Raw genomic sequence first — 19,015 nt, forward strand, 5'->3', positions numbered from 1 at the left:
GTGGTCTGTATCATGACTTTACAACCATTTTCTTATTTTATCAGCACCCTACATGAGATAGATAGAGCTTGTCATAAATTAAGAAATGAAAGCATGAGACCTCTTGAGCAACTTAAGAACCCTATATTCGTTAAAAAACAGTACAAAGTGAATCTATTTTTCGACTAGCACATGCAGTTTTTATTCTGGAGTGATTAGTACAGTAAAGTTAGGCAACTATAAATAGAGAAATGGCAGATCAGCTCTTAATTTAATGTTCTTTCATAGCTATCACAGAATTTCATTTCAATCCTCCTCAATCCTCCCCCACTTTTTTTTTCTTACCACTCATTTTCAAACACATGAGGAATGTAAAGCACGTAGGAAGTTATAGCTTGCCCAAGAATACCAAGCCCATTAGTGGCAGAGTTAGGTCTAAAACCCAAATCACCTGTAGCACTTTTCATATGGGGCCTCTCTTGGTGCTGTGCTAATTGAAAAAAAAAAGTTTTTTAAGGTCTGCAGGCCTTCCCTTTGATGCTAAATTTGTTTTCTATAATTGATAATTATACAAAAAGGGCACACTAAATATAGAGTGTGTAGATATTTTTAATGGCAGAAGTATGCCTGCCATGAGATGGTCTGCAATGAATTCCCTTAAGTTCACAGAGGACTATGCAATAACCAAATGGATAAGAGATAATTATTTTTATCTTTATATTCATTTAAAGCCACTGGCATTCATAAAAATATAAGAGGGCAAATATTAATCACATTTTCTGCTGCCTTTCAGGACAAATAACTTGGATCCCATATTTCAGATGCTTGGCGACAGAAAATATTACTGGTCTAAGAAACAGAAGCTGTATTTGCCCCCATGTTGGTCATCTATCAGCTCTTTATTAACTGGAAGCAGTCATAGGGGATGGCTATCAAAAGGAAATCTGTATGTAGTACCCAAACTTCCTCCCTTTCAATTAAAAAAGTCCAACTATACTTTATAGAATAGTTCTTCCTGGACATCTACTGAATATGGTGAAATAAGATGAACTCTCAACCATCTCATAAAGGGTAACTTCACAAATTACCAAGCTATTATAAAATATGAATATACTCTGTATATCTTTCAAGAAAGATCACACCAGTATGATAAGGATACTCTGAGATGGGAAAGAGAGCCTTAATGCAAACCAATCAACAATGATACCATCAGGAAAAAAAACAAAGGGAGTGTGTGTGTGTGTGTGTGTGTGTGGGAGTGTGTGTGTGTGTGTGTGTGTATGTTTAGGGGTTATTTCCAAAGAATACAATAAATTTACAATTATATATTTATACATATTCAAGTCATCTTCACCTTCACATCATACGTTAGTGAACCTACCTGTGTATATTATCCTGGCCAGAAGGAACCGCACCTACATTGGCTACATTTACAACCTTCTGAAAGATCACAGAGGGAGTGAAATTCTGTGATGCAGCAATGATTATGGCAGAAGTTTCATTCATTCCTGTAAGCATTCCTGTAAAAGCAAAAGAAGGCTCCCTTTTACTAATTTCTTTATGAAAATTCATTTAAACAATTTTAAGCTCATGGCCAAAATTTAAACTTTTTTCAACAAAAGAAACACCACTCTAGGATGTAATTTACAAGATAATTATAAAACTAAAATGAAATGCAGTTGTTTAAAAGATTTTTTAAAAATCCTCATTGTATAGGGAAATGTGTAAAAAATGCAGGAAAGAAATCACTCAATAAATCTAATTTTAAGTATAATAGGATTAAAAACTTAGAATCACAAATATGAAACATCAATTTTGGTCTCTTTAAAAAATATATTCAATCTGAGTTTTATATAAAACTTTATATAGCAAACTTTTACTTCTTAACATGTAAATGTATTTGTTGCTATTGCTATTTTTTCTATTCATTCGAAGATCTCTCATTGCCAAATGCTGCTTGAGAACACATCAAAGTAATTCTAGCAGGAATACCTGATAAATGGCCTCAGTATGATAGATCGACGTTACCTCAACAATAACTGGAAGTCGCTGAAAATGTGCAAATATTTAGGCTATACTTAGAGACAAAAGTACTTGCCTAGTGAATGGAACTATAGTTACTGACAAAAACACTGACTGAAATTTCTGAAGCAAAAACTTTGAAAATGAAGGAAAAAATGGGAACGAAAACTCTGAAATCCCAGGGACATTTCAAATAATATTTAGGAAAGAAATTAAGTTAAGCAAAAGCATGAACAAAACCATACAGAGTTAATGCAAGACAGGCCATTAATATGAAAACCTCCTGTAAACATGTTCAGTGAACAAATTCAACAACATACCACACTTGGAACAAATACTGAAATTTAGTACCCGGGTTAAAAAACAAATTAATTACAATAAATGCCGTTTATTTGGAACTGTGATATAAGTCATAGACACCTAATGGTATCTATTAAAACCAATAACTCTTTGAGATATTTGATATGTGCATGGTAGTTTACAAAATTGATGAAAATAGGAAAAATCTGATTGCATGTTTTCAAAAGACCCTGTACCTTCAGGCCTATATATTTAACATAGTTATTTATTGCAAGTGAAACCTAAAATTTAAAAGAATCCCTATGATTAACAGTATGAAAACACTAAAGTCTAACACTGTGAAAAGGCTTTTGCCGTCAGTTAGAAAATAGAACTATTTAGCTTCTAACAACAAGCATTTTTTACTAACCACTTTCAAACTCTGGGAACACTATGTTCTGTCTTAGACCGTTTAACTTCAATATTAGGCAAAAGCTTTAAAAACTATACAAACAGTCAAACACTGCTTTTAAGTAAAGCACAGTGGCTGACATAACACTGCTGAGAGTTGTGTGTGTACTCATTTAGGATTTAAACCTTCTCCATTAAGCTCTATTGAAGAGCAACTGCTGAATAAATGAATGCAACTATGTTTATGTTAAAAGCCTGTTTCCCGCAGCATGTAATTAAAGGAAATGTTGTACAAAGCCAGTACTTTTGTCAAGCTCCTGTAAATGGAAAGATGGATAGCACTCAGAGAAGTGAATGCATTGCTTCATATTTAACCTTAACACTCTTGTCATTAATGGTTTGTCTAACTTGTTCTATAAAAGACAAGGTACTGCTCCATTGAAGTAAAATTAAAAAAATCAACTAAACCATGCTTTTCAGAACAGAAGATTCATTATCGTCAGCTAATGTATTGGCATAAAGCAAAGTAACATCCTATCAAGTAAGGCACACATTCAATCTGCCTTCCCACCCCCCTTTATTTTTAACTCATGCTGTTTTATTGTTATAGGCAATTTGTACCACTCAGCATGACAGTGTAAACTGAATCAAGATTAATTTACATGCAAAAGAACACTTAGGAGAGCAGCATGGTAAGCAAATGTATTGTCTCGATTGCTGAGGTGGAAAAAGAACCTGGAAAGAAAAAAAGGTGCTCTAATTAAGGGGCATCAAATATGATTGCTTATGGTAGTTAAGGGCCAGAAAATAGTAAATGTCTGACCATTTAAAGAATTAGCATCTTGCTAGCTAGGAACCCGTAAGATGGATGCATAAATCATAATAAAATTAAGTAAACATTTTAGGTTTCTCAAACCAGAGATTTTTCTAAATGAAAATATATCAGGTATTCTCAAATTAACAGAAAAGAAAAATATGCGAAGCTTTCATTAAAAGTTTCTCCTAAAAAATAATACTTTAAAACACTGTAGAGCCTGTTCATATATAATAAAGGTAAAATCACTGGGAAAATATTTAAATATCATCAGGCTAAAGAATTTGTGGCTTCATTAGAGTCTATGTAAATTTTGGTAAAGGCTGTGGATAGCACTTACTTTAGGTTAATCAGCTGTCATTGACTGCTAAAAGGCAAACCAAATAATGTAAAAAAAAATGAAATTCAAAAAAAATTTTTAAGTTTTAGATTTGCTATTTAATTCACAAGAAGAAAATGCATAAAAATTCAAAAAAAAATTCTGAAGTTTTAGATTTGCAATTTAAGTCACAGGAAGAAAATGGATAAAAATTCAAAAAAAAATTCTAAGTTTTAGATTTGCAATTTAATTCATAAAAATAAAATGAATAAGAGGAAGCATCTTGGAATAAGTGCTCGGCTTAGGCCTCTTGAAATTAAAACTGTTTGAAGAAACCAAATTAAATATTTTTAAGTAAAAAAGAGATCCCATGTTATTTTCTTATTGAAAGCATCTCACAGCTAGATCATTAACTAATTCTGCAATGCTTGAAACTCATAGCAATGAATCATGCTTCTGATGAAGGCTTATATAGATAACCTTCAATGTATAGAATAACCTAATCTTTCATTTACCACTTTGACTACAATCTTATTATATATATAAAAAATGTTTAGCTGTGAAACACTAAATGAAACAACTGAGAAAACGTGATAGATCATGTTGTATATTACAAGTAAAACTTTTTTGTTTTAAAAAATACTAATCTAAAATGTAACACTCTGTTAGAACCACATTTAATACTGTACACTTTCAATTATGCACATCTTTAGAATAAAAACAGAACCATATTCCCTATGTATCTTATAATTTTTTCACTTTAATTAATACATTTAATGTACTTCTTGAGTTTTAAAATGTGCCATATGAAATAAGATATTAATTATGTAAACCCATTTCATTCAACGGTTAAAGCTGGCATATCACTCGCACACGCGCGCACACACACACACACACACACACACACCCCTTAAATTTACTTGCATTTTACCTTCCAGAACTTTGCATTGATAAAATCTGAGGAAATGGATTTTTATTCTAATTTAGGATTTTCTGTTAGCAAGAGATTTCTAGGTATCTTTTGTGTAAATAAACTAAGCTCTTACCAGAGCAGTATAACAAATACATGTGTAAAGTTGAGGATTGAGACCTCTATTACCAAACCTGCTGTAATCTATAACTAAAAAGATGCTATTGAAAAGACTCTTTAAACCTGTGCTAAATTTGCCAGCATCAAGTTCCACATCAAAGAACGAATGCAGGAAGACAGAAAGAATGATACAGAAATGCCAAGAGACTTGCAAGGATTTACAAATACTTCATATAAACAAATTTTCAAATAGCTTTATTCAGAGTAGCCTTTCTGCTCTATTAAACATAGCAAACAGCTGCCAGATTTATTCAGACATATAATCAACAACCATAGAAGTAAAATGGCAGAAGAAAAAGGAATTTTGGCAACAACTCCACAGAGGACCACAGCTATTCTCCAAGTGCACCTCTCTCATGCACTTATGGTTCTGTATGGCTAGTCAGCGAAAAATCCCTCAGTCACAGCAGGGCACAAAAAATTTGATCGAAATATCAAGTATTCTAAACAAAAGCTGAGGGAGTGAAAGGGTATATAATAATTTGCTGCTTCAGATACACTTTAGCTGCACTTTTCAAAAAAAGAATATCCCCTTAACAATAAATGTGCCAAAGCCTTATTCAGTCACTGTGTGCCACTCACCTTGGTTTGCTGAGCAGATGTAAAGCAGAGAGGCAGGCTTTAGCCAGCAAAGGGTAAGAATAGCAAATATAAGAATCAATTCAATTTGTCAATAGAAAAATAAAATCACAAAGATAACTGTCCTCTATAGCAATAATCAACTCCCAAGAAATGCAAATGCAAAGACAGATTTCATCATTATTTTTTATCACTTAAATAATGTCCAAGCAAAAATATTACAACTAATTTGTGGCCTTGTATGAGATTTTTTGACATTGTGAATTGCAAAGGCTTAGAATAACAGAGTGCCAGGAAGCATGCCCCTCTTCTTAGATGTAGGTATTTGTGTGTGCCTAGTATGTTCTGGGTTTGATTGGAATGATTTACTACCTCAAAATGAAGGGATCTTTGAAAACACCCTCCACAGGAAAAAATGACTTAGAGTCACATAAAGTTTTAAAAACTGCTGACTATAGCATTTAAATATGCCTTAGTTTCATAAATGTTATTGTTAATTAAACACATAAAATCAGACAGTTATCTCCCCTTATATGAAAAAAAAAAACTCATTTTTATTAGAAGGTGTGTTTGACTCTGGGCGAACTACAGATATTAATACTTGCATTTTACTGAAAATATTTTCTTTTTAGGTACTTATTTTAAAAATGCTTCAGTTCTAATATGTGCCGACAACACAGCATTTCTTTAATATAGAATTACACCAAAAGAAACTAGAAGTATTTTAATGCCATAATTAGAACTTTATATTGAAGGGTAAGGTAGTTTAATGTGTGCAGGGACAAATACATTAATAAGACATAAAAAATGTTCTACAATGAAAAAATACACAAACATAACAATTACAGTAGTAGGACATTGGTAAAGTCCCCAATTCCTGGCACTTTCAATAATACAAAACCCATTAATATGTCATCAGGTTGACAAGCGACAACTCTCAGTATTGAAAAGGTGATTAAATATTAATTTATCATTTTAAAGGTATATTAATCAATTTTCATGTATGCCAGGAATATAGACAAACATCCATTTTTAAGGTTATGTTACAAGTGCAAAGCATTAACAAAAACTGGAAGATTGTACACCGATATGTGTTAATGGCTATGTACATATGAAAATTTATTTTAGAGACTGTACAGGAATGAGCACATATTATTTGATATGTACATTTCTAGTAAGTTGTAGAAAAATCTCACCTTGCTCTTTCTTAAAATCTTTCTCTGACATGGCCACAGGTAAAAGCAGTTCTCCAACAGGTGGCTGAATATTAACACTGAAGCAATCATCCTTGGTACTGAAGAAAAATAATCAAAGCTGACTAAATGCTTCATAAATAAACATTCTTAATACTAAGTAGTTAAATCAATCCAATTAAAGCATATGCTAACATATACAGTATAAGATCTTTTTGGTTTAAATATCACAGCTAAAAAGGCTTAAACATTTTTCCAAATAACATTACTTGCAGAAAAATACATATGTTATCTCAACCAGGATTTTTTAAAAAATAAAACTACATAGGTATAGTAAATTATCCCATTTGAAAAATAACTTTTAAAAATTAAAGTAAGGTTATATAACCACTACCACTGGAGAAACACTTCATGCAGCTTACAGAGAAGTAATCCTTTACCTTCCGTTTGTATACATCTTTTTTTTTTTTTTTGAGACGGAGTTTCGCTCGTTACCCAGGCTGGAGTGCAATGGCGCGATCTCCGCTCACCGCAACCTCCGCCTCCTGGGTTCAGGCAATTCTCCTGCCTCGGCCTCCTGAGTAGCTGGGATTACAGGCACGCGCCACCATGCCCAGCTAATTTTTTGTATTAGTAGAGACGGGGTTTCACCATGTTGACCAGGATGGTCTCGATCTCTTGACCTCGTGATCCACCCACCTCGGCCTCCCAAAGTGCTGGGATTACAGGCTTGAGCCACCGCGCCCGGCCCCGTTTGTATACATCTTAAAGCATAGAAGATGAAGTGCTTTAGTCTGAAACGGTTAAGATCTCTTTTCAAAAATATTAGTTTTTAATAAAGAAGAAAATGGAGTGACCATATTGTGTTTAGATATGTGTTAATAAAGTAATATCTCATCTGCAAACTTGCTTTCCAAAAAAAAAAAAGCCCTTATTTTCTAGTAGTGCTATTCATTGACATTATTGACCAATGTGGTAAAAGTTGTTATTTCAAATTACAGGATATGAAGAATTTAATAAATCCAACTTTGTTTGTTCTAATATCAGATAGAAAAACAGTAAGAGTGCATTTACCTAAGTCTCATGATATTATGATCTATAAAAAACATACTAAAGCTGTCTAAAATTTTTTTAAAGTTAGATGTTTAGGGTTAGGTTGATGAGTGTATCCTAAATGATAGTATTGTGTTTGGCTGCAAATAAGCAGAAAATCCAACTAATAGTTTTTTGAAAAAGAGGCACTGATCATTTATAATATAAGAAGTCTTACAGTTACCAGTCACAGACTCATTAAGTGGCTTAAAAAAGCCTTTAGAGGCCCAGATTTCTCTAGCTTTCCACCATGCCATCCTTACTACGTTGGCTTTCATCCTCATGGTTGCCACATGTTTGCTGTATCTCCAGGTACCTAGTTTACATTCCACTGAAGGAAGGGCCATGATGAAAGAGTGTTGAATGACCGTGTCAACCAACTCTGTTTTATTGAAGTGTGGATAGACAAATGATATAATATGAAAACAGAACATAAAATCCACTTTTATTTTATCCTATTATGTACTGTATTCTCGTAAGTAGCTTCATTTTTTTTTCCACATGTGGATTGTCCAAGGCAAACCAATAAATCCAATTTATTTATCAATTCAATGAACACTTATTGAATACAAACTTGATCCTGCGTAGTGTGTGAGTAGCTGGGGATTTAAAGCCAAGTGAGATTGGCCCTTGAAGTTCCCAAGTCTAGAGGGAGGGAAAGAAATGACACTTATAATGGAATGGCAGGTACTACATTAGATATGTGGAAAGCATTCTGCAGCAGCAAAGACTGAGTTTACGTCAAAGAGGGCATTCTAGGCCTGTATTTTGGGAATGATGAGCAGCCTAATATGTCAACAGAAGAGGCTGGGGGCAAACTGCATATTATTATATATAGTATGACTATTCATCCCAGTCCTCCCAGGAATAGTCCCAGTTTATGGCTATTGTTGTGGAATCCTGTCCAGTTGGTGCCTCCTTTCACCCATGTCCTGCTATGTGTGATAAACCATATGGTTACTTTACTCATATAACTAAGACAAAAGTGTTTCAGTGTTTCTTGAAGCAATGGGAAACTACTAGAGATTTTTGGCATAGGAAGGTAAATGGTCCCATTTATGTTTTAGAAGCTCCAGTGGCAGTGTGTAAGATGGCGTAAGGAAGAAACCAAAGGCAGACAAATCAGTTAGGAGTCTAATTTAATAGTCTAGGTGGGGTTTGTTTGTTTTTTTAAGCATTTACTGTGTTTTTCACTTTAATAAATCTTAAAGAGGATCCTAAGTGGTCTCATATTTTTTCCACTTCTGTTATTTCAAATTAACTGATAAGAAACTTAAAAGAAGTTGAACAATATGCCCAAGGTCACACAGCTAGTAACCGACAGCACTGGTATTTGAACCCAGGTGTATCTGACTTCAAAGTACACATTTATTCCACTATAATATACAGCTTCCCTAGCAGGGGTAGCACTGAACATGGGATATTTTATGGATACTCGAGAATAGAAGGGATATACCTGGTGATGAATGGAGGGAAGAAACTTCACACCTTCTAATGTGAACAACTGGGTGAATGACAATGTGTTGAAGGAGTTTGGGGGCTTAAAGGAAACGATTTCGCGCCGGGCGCGGTGGCTCATGCCTGTAATCCCAGCACTTTGGGAGGCCGAGGTGGGCGGATCGTGAGGTCAAGAGATCGAGACCATCCTGGCCAACATGGTGAAACCCCGTCTGTACTAATAATACAAAAATTAGCTGGGCGTGGTGGTGTGCGCCTGTAGTCCCAGCTACTTGGGAGGCTGAGGCAGGATAATTGCTTGAACCCAGGAGGGGGAGGTTGCAGTGAGCCGAGATTGTGCCACTGTACTCCAGCCTGGCGCCTGGTGACACAGCAAGACTCTGTCTCAAAAAAAAAAAAAAGAAAAGAAAAAGAAAAAGAACATGATTTGGCTTTAGCCACATTATATTTTAAGTACTGAGTTACCCAGGAAGAGATATTCAGCAGATAATTGAAAATACAAATCAAGAATCTGGAGGGAGACCAGCTGGGCATAGTGATAGGTACTTATAATCCTAGCTACTTGGGAGGGTGAGTTGAGAAGACTGCTTAAGTCCAGGAGTTTGAGACTGCAGTGAACTATGATCATGCTACTGCACTCCAGCCTAGGTGACAGAGTGAGACCCCATGCCTAAGAAAAAAAGAAAGAAAGAAAGAGAAAAGAAAAAGAGAGAGAGAGGAAGGGAGGGAGGGAGGATGGATCAGGAGAGGGCAGGGCAGTTCGTAAGAGTTTGGAAGCAGTAAGAATGGTGTAGGGAAGAGCTGAAGACTTATAAGTAGATAAAATCACATAGGAAAAGAGGATACCATAAAAAGGATGAAGTGCAAATCTAGGGGAGACTTGCATTTAAGTAAAAACAGAAGAAGAGCAACCTGCAGAAGAGACTGGAGAGAGTGGTCAGGAAAAAAGCTGTGTGCCAAATATTGCAGGGAGGCAGGGTAAGATGAGGGATAAAAAGGAGTATAACTGCTAACCTTAGCAGGGCAGTCGAGACTGCAGGAAGAATACACAATGCAGTGAGTTGAAGGGTGAAGGGAAGACGGGCAATGAAGAAGGAACAGAAAGCAGAAGCTTCCTGAGAATGAAGAGGCAAAGGAATAACGCCTAAAGAAACCTGGCAAGTTTAGAGGCTGAGGGGAAAGACCCAGTGAAGAAGAAGAAACAAAGAATAATTGTTAGAACAAGGTCTTAGGAGTGGTGAAAGGTTGGGATGAAGAGCACAAGAACTAGGTGAGTGGGTTAGACCTAGAAAGGAGTAGGATACTTCTTAGGAAACAGGAGAAAAGGAGTGGTTAAGAGAGAAAGGATTGCAGGTAGGCTAATGAGACCAAACCGTCCGGAGGGAAAGACTTGGTCACTTTAAGAGCAATATGTAAAGACTGATGAAGAACTAGAAGAAGATGTATATATATACATACGTGGATTATATACACACACACACACACACATATATATAAATTACAAACAAATTTAGTATGAAATCTAAAATTTCATCTTCAAGACGCTGTATACAACGTTCTCCAAAGTCAGAGGCACAAGACAATTCACTGAGATATAGGCAAAAACGCTACTAATCATATTTGTTTTTTCTCAATCCTTTTTAGGTTCTGTTTTTCTGGGAGACAGGGTCTCAGCTCTGTTACCCAGGCTGGAGTGCAGTGGTGTGATGACAGCTCACTGCAGCCTTGACCTCCTGGGTTCATGTGATTCTCCTGTCTCAGCCTCCCAAATAGCTGGGACTACAGGCACATGCCACCATGCCCAGCTAATTTTTTTTTTTTTTTTTTTTTTTTTTTTGAGACAGAGTCTCACTCTGTCACCCAGCCTGGAGTGCAGTGGCGCAATCTTGGATCACCCCAACATCTGCCTCTTGGGTTCAAGCAATTCTCCTGCCTCGGCCTCCCTAGTAGCTGGGATTACAGGCACCCACCACCTCACCCAGATAATTTTTGTATTTTAGTAGAGATGGGGTTTCACCATGTTGGCCAGGCTGGTCTTGAACTCCTTACCTCAAGCAATCCACCTGCTTTGGGCTCCCAAAGTGCTGGGATTACAGGCATGAACCGCCGTGCCTGGCTTTATTTATTTATTTATTTTTAAAGACAGAGTCTCGCTATGTTGCCCAGACTGATCTTGAACTCCTGGGCTCAAGTGCTCCTCCTGCCTTGGTTGCCCAAAGTTGTGGGATTATAGGCATGAGCCACTGTGCCTGGCCTCTGTTTTTGTCTGTTTTAGTATACATACATGTTAGCACAGTGAGAAATATACACACATACATATGTATACACACATGTATATAATTACAAATACACTTCTAGAGAGTACATAATCAAAATATTTTTATTAAGAGGTACACAATTTTAAAAGTTAGGGGACCACTGAGTTACATTATCATGTACAACATTTTTTATTTACTTCTTTTTTCTTTTTAATAGAAACTCTTCTTCCCAACACTCCTGAAGGATACCACATACTCCTCAATTAAAAGTGGCTCGACAGCACTGATGCCAAGGGAGAAGGGTTGGGTGTTCAGAGAGAGAAGAGGCAGGAGATCTGCTTTCTAAGGCATCAGAAAGTCTAGCTGTTTGAGGACGGCGGGGAAAGTGATCCTGAAATGTGCCTCCTAGCAACAAGCAAGGCGTTAGAGAGCCCAACTGAAACATATTTCTCAGCCTGTCTTGTAGCTAAGAGAGATCAAGTGACCCAGTTATGACCAATGAATTGTAAACAGAAATTCAGTGGAGATTTCTGAGAAAATTTTGCTTTTCTGATATAAACCTGGCTCCTTTCTCCATGTCATTTTTTTCTTTTTCCTTTTTTTTTTTTTTTTGCCTGGAATGCAGATGGAAGCCTGGAGGTGGAGCAGCCATTTTGGGACCATGAAGTTGACCAGCATTTGCTAACAAAATGAGCACATGAAACAAAAAGGTGGAAGACCTTACTTCCTGAAGACACTGGGAAGCTACTGCACCAGCTCTGAACTGCTAACCCCTGCAGTTCTTGTTCTAGCAGAATAAATCCTTATTTGGTCATGCCACTGCAGTTGGGTTTCTGTTACACATAACCAAATACAAAATCCAATATAACTAGTACATAACTCACTTTGTAAGCCCGTTTCATCTTATAGGCAAGGTGTGGCTTTTAATAGGGCTAAGATGAAACACTTCCTCTTTACTTGGGGGAAAATTTACTTTCATTTACATGAGTGTTCTAGGATGTCCTCCAGTTTATATGCATCTCTTTTTCTACCATTTTTCCTTCTTTCTGGTTATTTCTCTCTCCATGTAGCTTTTCTTTTCCTTTTTTTTTCACAACTCCTTTGGTTAAACAGAGGAGAGATAGATATCTCCATTTCTACAAGTAACTACCTCAACATGGATAGGGAATGTGAAAATGACTGATGATAGATGTAAATTTATCAGAATTAACAGTTACCAGCTCTATAGAGGAGAACTATTATTACAGCAGCTTTAAATAGCCTAGCTACATAGGACCAGATGGCATAAAAGTTTAATGTAAGGCAAGATTCTACTTGGTACACATTTAACTGTAGCATATATACTTGTACTACATGGAATCTCTGATCACAGATTCCTTTATAGGATCCAAACTGGTAAAGTTTGTAGGTAAGATAAATGGACAAGCAGCCTATTCTAAGACTCAAGTTTCTTATCTATGAATAAGTGATACTTACCTTGCAGGGTAGTTTTAACTATTTAATGAAATAAAATGAAATAATGCATAGGAGGTACTCAAAACCTACACATGTAATAGGGATATATCATGATTTAAGTATTCCCCCATTGATTATCATTTCCAATTTTTCTCCATTAAAAACAGTGCTTAAATAATATACTGGGCTAGATCTATTTCTGTACAAGCACAAATACAGCTTGATACTCTGAGAGTGAAATTGCTGAGTTGAGAAGTATATTTTACAGATATTGCCAATTTAAAGTCCCACAAACAGCGTACAAGAGTACATGTTTTTCTCTACCTTCCTTGTCAATACCAGCTAGAAAAACTATTCTAAAACTTTGCCAATCTGATGGGTGAAATGTTTTAATTTTTATTTCCCTGAATACTAGTGATGTTGAACATCTTTTTCAAATGCCAGTTGGCCACTTGCATTAATTTTCTTGTAAATTGCCGATTCGTAGCCTTTTCCCTATCTTTCTACTGGAATCCTTTTCATTGATTGTGAGAGTTACACGTTCTGGTTATTAAACCTTTTTTCTGCCAAATAAGTGGCCCTGCTGCTTTCTCATCTTGTTTATGGTGTCTACTTTTTCTTTTCTTGTAGAGAAGTTTTAAACGTTTGAGTAGAAGAACCTATTAATCATTTTCCTTTATATCTTTCTGGGTACTGTGTCTTGCTTAAGACTTTTTTCCTCAGAGTATGAATATATTTATCTATACTATATTTCAATATTTTTATAGTTTTTTATAATTAAATAATAAATCCATGTGGAACTTGTTTTGGTATAATTTGTGGGAGAAAGCTACCTTTATTTTTTCCAAATACTGGTCCTCACACCACTTACTGAATGCTCCATTCTTTCCCCATGGATCTGAAATGCCACCTTTTTGACATATACAATTTCTAAATTTCTAAATTCTGTGGTTTCATTGGTTCTTGTGCCAATATCAATTATACAGAATAAAATATTCTTGTGGTTTTATGGTATTTTTAAATTATTATAGAGGAAGATTTTTTTCATTAAAAATGTTGACTTTTCTTATACATTTTCTTTTCCAGCTGAATTTTAGAAGTTTGTAAAGTTTCTTGAAAAGGCCTACTGGAATTTAGCCTAGAATCACATTGAATTTGAAGATTAATTTGAGGTACAATACTGTCTCCCATTTAAAAACACAGGATATATTTATTATTTTTATTATTTTGTTTATATTTCTTTATATTTAATTATATTTTCCTTTATGCCCTTTACGAAAGTTTCAGGTTGTTTTCTTCCTACATAAGTATTTGTACCACCTTTCTAAATTCATTAGTTTAAATAATATATTTTCTGTTGATTCCAACTTTCTGGATTGATAATTACGCTGAATAAAAATTATAATTTTGGCCGGGCGTGGTGGCTCATGCCTGTAATCCCAGCACTTTGGGAGGCTGAGGCAGGTAGATCATGAGGTCAGGAGTTTGAAACCAGCCTGGCCAATATGGTGAAACTGTATCTCTACTGAAAATACAAAAATTAGCCGGGCATGGTGGTGAGTGCCTGTAGCCCTAGCTACTCAGGAGGCTGAGGAAGGAGAATTGCTTGAACCAGGAGGCAGAGGTTGCAGTGAGCCAAGACTGCACCACTGCACTCCAGCCTGGGTGACAGAGCAAGATTCCAACTCGAAAAAAAAATTATAATTTTGCCTCGTCTTTTCCAGGATTTATACTGCAAATGGCGTTTATGTGCCTTTCTGTATTGGCTAGAACTTCCATTATAATGTTTAATATAGTGTGGAAAGCAGATATCCTTGTTTTACTTTTCTGACTTAAAAGAGATTGTTTCTGACGTTTCATGTGGCTATGGGTAACGTGTATGGCCCAGAAGTCATTTGAATTTATAACTGCGACTGATCTCCATGTTCAAGTGTTATCCTTTTGGGCTTTAAAATTGAGGTGATGCTAGACTTACAGAATGATGTAGGATGATTTCCTTTTCTTTCATTCTAGAAAAATTCTCTCTTTCAAGGTTCTGATACAACTTAATTGCTTTTATTCCTAATTTATATTTTTCTAGGAAACCATTAATTTCATCTAGATATTCCAATTTATTGGTGTAGAAGTATATAGTATTATTTTATAACTTAAAAGATCTCTGTGCTTTATCATCTTTCTCCTCTCTAATCTTTCTTGGGTGTCTTTTTCCTATAATCATATTAGCCCATAGTTTTCCTATTTTTTTGTACATCCTATATGTGCTTTTAAAAATGAGTATTTTCTGTACACAGGAAATAAGGAATTCTTTGTAAATGTATATACCTTAGATCAAACTTGGTAAGTAAATCATTAAACCTGTATATAATTATATCTATTTATCCTTACTCTCTGATTTGTCAATTTTGAATGTGCATGTTAAAATATACCATGATCATGGCTTTGACAATTTCTCCCAGTATTTGTACTAGTTTCTGCTTTATAAATGACAAAACTACATAGTTTAAAGGTTTGTAACAATTGTAGTTTCTTGGAGGATTACAATGAACACAAAATATTTTATTACTTTGTACCTAAAATACTTAATTTTTCTAGTTTTAGCACATCTGATAAATGCACACGCACACACACACAGACATTTCATCTTTCTATTCTCAACTTTTCTGTGCCATTCTCTCTTAGGTAGAGTTCTCATAAATAGCATAGGTTAAATTTTGGTTTATACCTGCTTAGTAAAAGTAGGATTTAATTCTCAGACATGAATTGCCAAAACTAGAATGGGTGATGTGCATGGCCACGCCAGCCATCTTGTTTTGTTTTCTGTTTGCTGTACTTTTTCCTCTTCCTCCTGGTTAAACTGATCAAGTTTTAAAAATTTATTAAATTTTTTTTTTTTTTTTTTTTTTTTGAGACTGAGTTTTGCTCTTGTTACCCAGGCTGGAGTGCAATGGCATGATCTTGGCTCACCGCAACCTCCGCCTCCTGGGTTCAGGCAATTCTCCTGCTCAGCCTCCTGAGTAGCTGGGATTACAGGCACGCGCCACCATGCCCAGCTAATTTTTTTTGTATTTTTAGTAGAGACGGGGTTTCACCATGTTGCCCAGGATGGTCTCGATCTCTTGACCTCGTGATCCACCTGCCTCGGCCTCCCAAAGTGCTAGGATTACAGGCGTGAGCCACCGCACCCGATTTTTTTTGTTTTTTTTTTAGTAGGACACAAGGTCTCACTATGCTGACCAGGCTGGTCTTGAACTCCTGGCCTCAAGGGATCCTCCCACCTTGGCCTTCCAAAGAGCTGGGGTGACAGGTGAAAGCCACCACATGCAGCCCTAATCAGGTTTTAATCATTCCCTTTTTTCCTACCTTTAGTTGTTTAGAAGTTATAATACATCCCATTTCTATTATTTTACTGGTTATCTTTAATATTTTAAATGATATTTAAACTTATTTTTGCCATCAATCAATTATCTTGTCAAACATAACAAGAACCCTAGTATACCATCACTCCTCCTCCCACTTGTCTATGTGAGGATTTTGGTTCCAGTTTATTGTAAATATTTATTTTTCACATTATGTCAACAATTATTTTTATACATTGATAGATTTTATAGGTAGAATTCTTTGCTCAGTACTTTAAAAAAAATCTTATGTTTTTCTCTGTCTCAGATTTTTTTTTTTGAGACAAGGTCTCACTGTGTTGCCCAGGCTGGAAAGCAGTGGCTATTCACAGGTGCAATCATAGTGCACTGTAGTCTCTAATTCCTGGGCTCAAGCTAACCTCCTGCCTCAGCCTCCTGAGTAGCTGGGGCTACAGGAATGCCTCACCATGCCTGGTTCTGTCTCAGATTTAAGAAAATATTCTACTATAGTATATATTTGAGTAATCCTTTCAGAAAGGATGTGTAGGTGGTAAACTGATTGATAGAATCTTTCCTTCACTGAAAAATGACTATTTGGTATCCTCAAAATTTTAAAGGTCATTTCCTTTACCTTCTGACTTCCAGAACTGATAAGAGTGCTGATGTGAAATTTGATTCCATTCTCATTATTGTCCTTTTTTAGGTAAGCTGCTTTTTTTTCTCTGCTTTGGAAGATAATAGTGTATTCTTCTTACCAAAAATTTCACCAGGATGTGGTCTTTTTGATACTTTTTCACATTCACACTGTTTGGCCCTCTTAATCTGAAGGCTTGTGTGTTTCTTTTGTTTGGCCATATGTTCATTCATTCATTCATTGGGGACAGGGTATCACTCTGTCACCTAGGCTGGAGTGTAGTGGTGTGACCATAGCTCACTGGAGCCTTGAACTCCTGGGCTCAAGGGATCCTCCCACTTCAGTCTTCCAAGTGGCTAGGATGACAGGTGTGTGCCACCATATCTGGCTAATCCTTTTTGATTTCTGGTAGAGATGAGGTCTTGCTATGTTACCCAGGCTGGTCTTGAACTCCTAGGCTCAAACAATTATCCTGCTTTGGCCTCCCAACGGGCTAGGATTATAGATGTAAGCCACCATGTCCAGCAGGAAAATGTTCTCCATTAATTTATTTTCTAAATTATTTCTTCCCTTCATTGTCTTTTCTTTCCTGCCAAAGCTCCTTGAGATGAACTGATCCTTTTAACCTTCCCTATTTTCTGTCTTGCCTTTTTGCTTTGTATTCCAGTTGATTTCCTTGACCCTTTCTTTCTTCCAGAATGCTAAATCAGTATTCAGCTGTGCCCATTCCATTATTCATCTACTGAATTAGCAACTATCATTACTATGGATCTCCTCTCCCCTGCATGGGCTGACTGAAGTTTTATTTTTTGTAAGTGGACAAGATACTGACTGGTTATGTGGACATGAAGTTGGAGGCAGGCAGGCAAAAAATGGCCTTTCCTCTCCACCAACAAATGTAACACTGGCTTTACCCTAGTGGTGAGGATCTGAGAATATTTCGGATAGATACTCTCTCAGATAAAACTGTATTTCATCTCATCTCTGACCATCCTTGCTTCCTTCACACAAACTCAAACCCTGCTCTGCTCTTGTAGGTCCCCACATCCACACCAAAACATCTTTCCCAGGCAAGTCGCTCATTCTCTTTACAGTTTTATTATTAAGTCTCAAATTAAATGTGTATGTTGCCTGTTGTCAGGGGTAACATTGGGGAACTAGGGGGTTGGAAGGAGTTAATTCCCTAATGACTGTCTTAAGACCCCTAACTTTTCATTTACTCACTTTGTGCTTGATGTTCTACCAGATTTGTTCTTACCATCATGGCATTTTCTCCCATGAGTGTTTTACCCTGTGATTTTTATTTTCTCTGTTATTGTTTATCTGCTCCTATTTGCTTTCTGTCAATAATACCTCACAATTTCTGGTCAACTAATGGCATTCTTTCTTATATTTTTAGTGCTCATTAACTACTAAAGAATGTATAACAGATCTTTGGACAAAAACATGTACTCAGTCCTCTAACTAGCACTAAGTTGTGTGACTTCCCATACTGCTTAATATATGCATACCTGCTGATTACAAGGATGAGGATCTGTTTATGCACTGCACTAACTTTTAGGTAGAATATATTTGCGTATATTGCACACATATTCAATCTCAATAAATTTAATCAAGAACTTAACTTGATGACCATTTAAAATTCAAAGCAAAAAAAGAGGCACAAATGCTTATCAAATATGCATATAACTACATAGCTTAATATAATAGTTCTGTCTGTATGTTTATCCATAGGTACAATTACAATGATACAGAATTAATCCAGAGGCTAAAGCAAGATCATTTTACTCTAATTCTTTTTATTCTAACAAATAAAAGAGTACCTGTCAGGCTTTGGGTCCATGTTCTCAGCATTTCTGAAGGCTTCCTATCAAATATGCTGTTATTACCCATAATTTTATGTATCGATTTGTATAATGTATTTCAAGGAAAAAATTCAATATCAGCCATTCTTGTTTCTTTTTTTCTTTTTATTGAACTACCAAGACTAATACAGCACATCACTAAGCAAAAACTGCTGTTTACTATGCAAAAGGCACAGTCAGTGATTGGCATCTAAGACCGATTGATCTACCC

At 35.9% G+C, this 19,015-nt stretch overlaps 1 protein-coding gene across 1 annotated transcript in view; it reads right to left on the minus strand.

Annotated features, from left to right (window-relative positions):
• The window catches only part of AP3B1 (adaptor related protein complex 3 subunit beta 1), a 285,248-nt gene that overhangs the window by 16,964 nt on the left and 249,269 nt on the right, over nucleotides 1-19,015 (minus strand). The window contains exons 25-26 of the mRNA XM_012462113.2: nucleotides 6,690-6,787; nucleotides 1,361-1,499 (exon numbers count right to left, since the gene is read on the minus strand). Of these exons, the coding sequence (XP_012317536.2) occupies nucleotides 1,361-1,499; nucleotides 6,690-6,787 (237 nt within the window). The remainder of the gene's footprint in view (nucleotides 1-1,360; nucleotides 1,500-6,689; nucleotides 6,788-19,015) is intronic.

The sequence above is a fragment of the Aotus nancymaae genome, unplaced genomic scaffold, assembly GCF_030222135.1.
Source record: "Aotus nancymaae isolate 86718 unplaced genomic scaffold, 86718_ANA_hifiasm-v0.15.2.pri h1tg000014l, whole genome shotgun sequence".
NCBI classification, from domain to species: Eukaryota; Metazoa; Chordata; class Mammalia; order Primates; family Aotidae; genus Aotus; species Aotus nancymaae.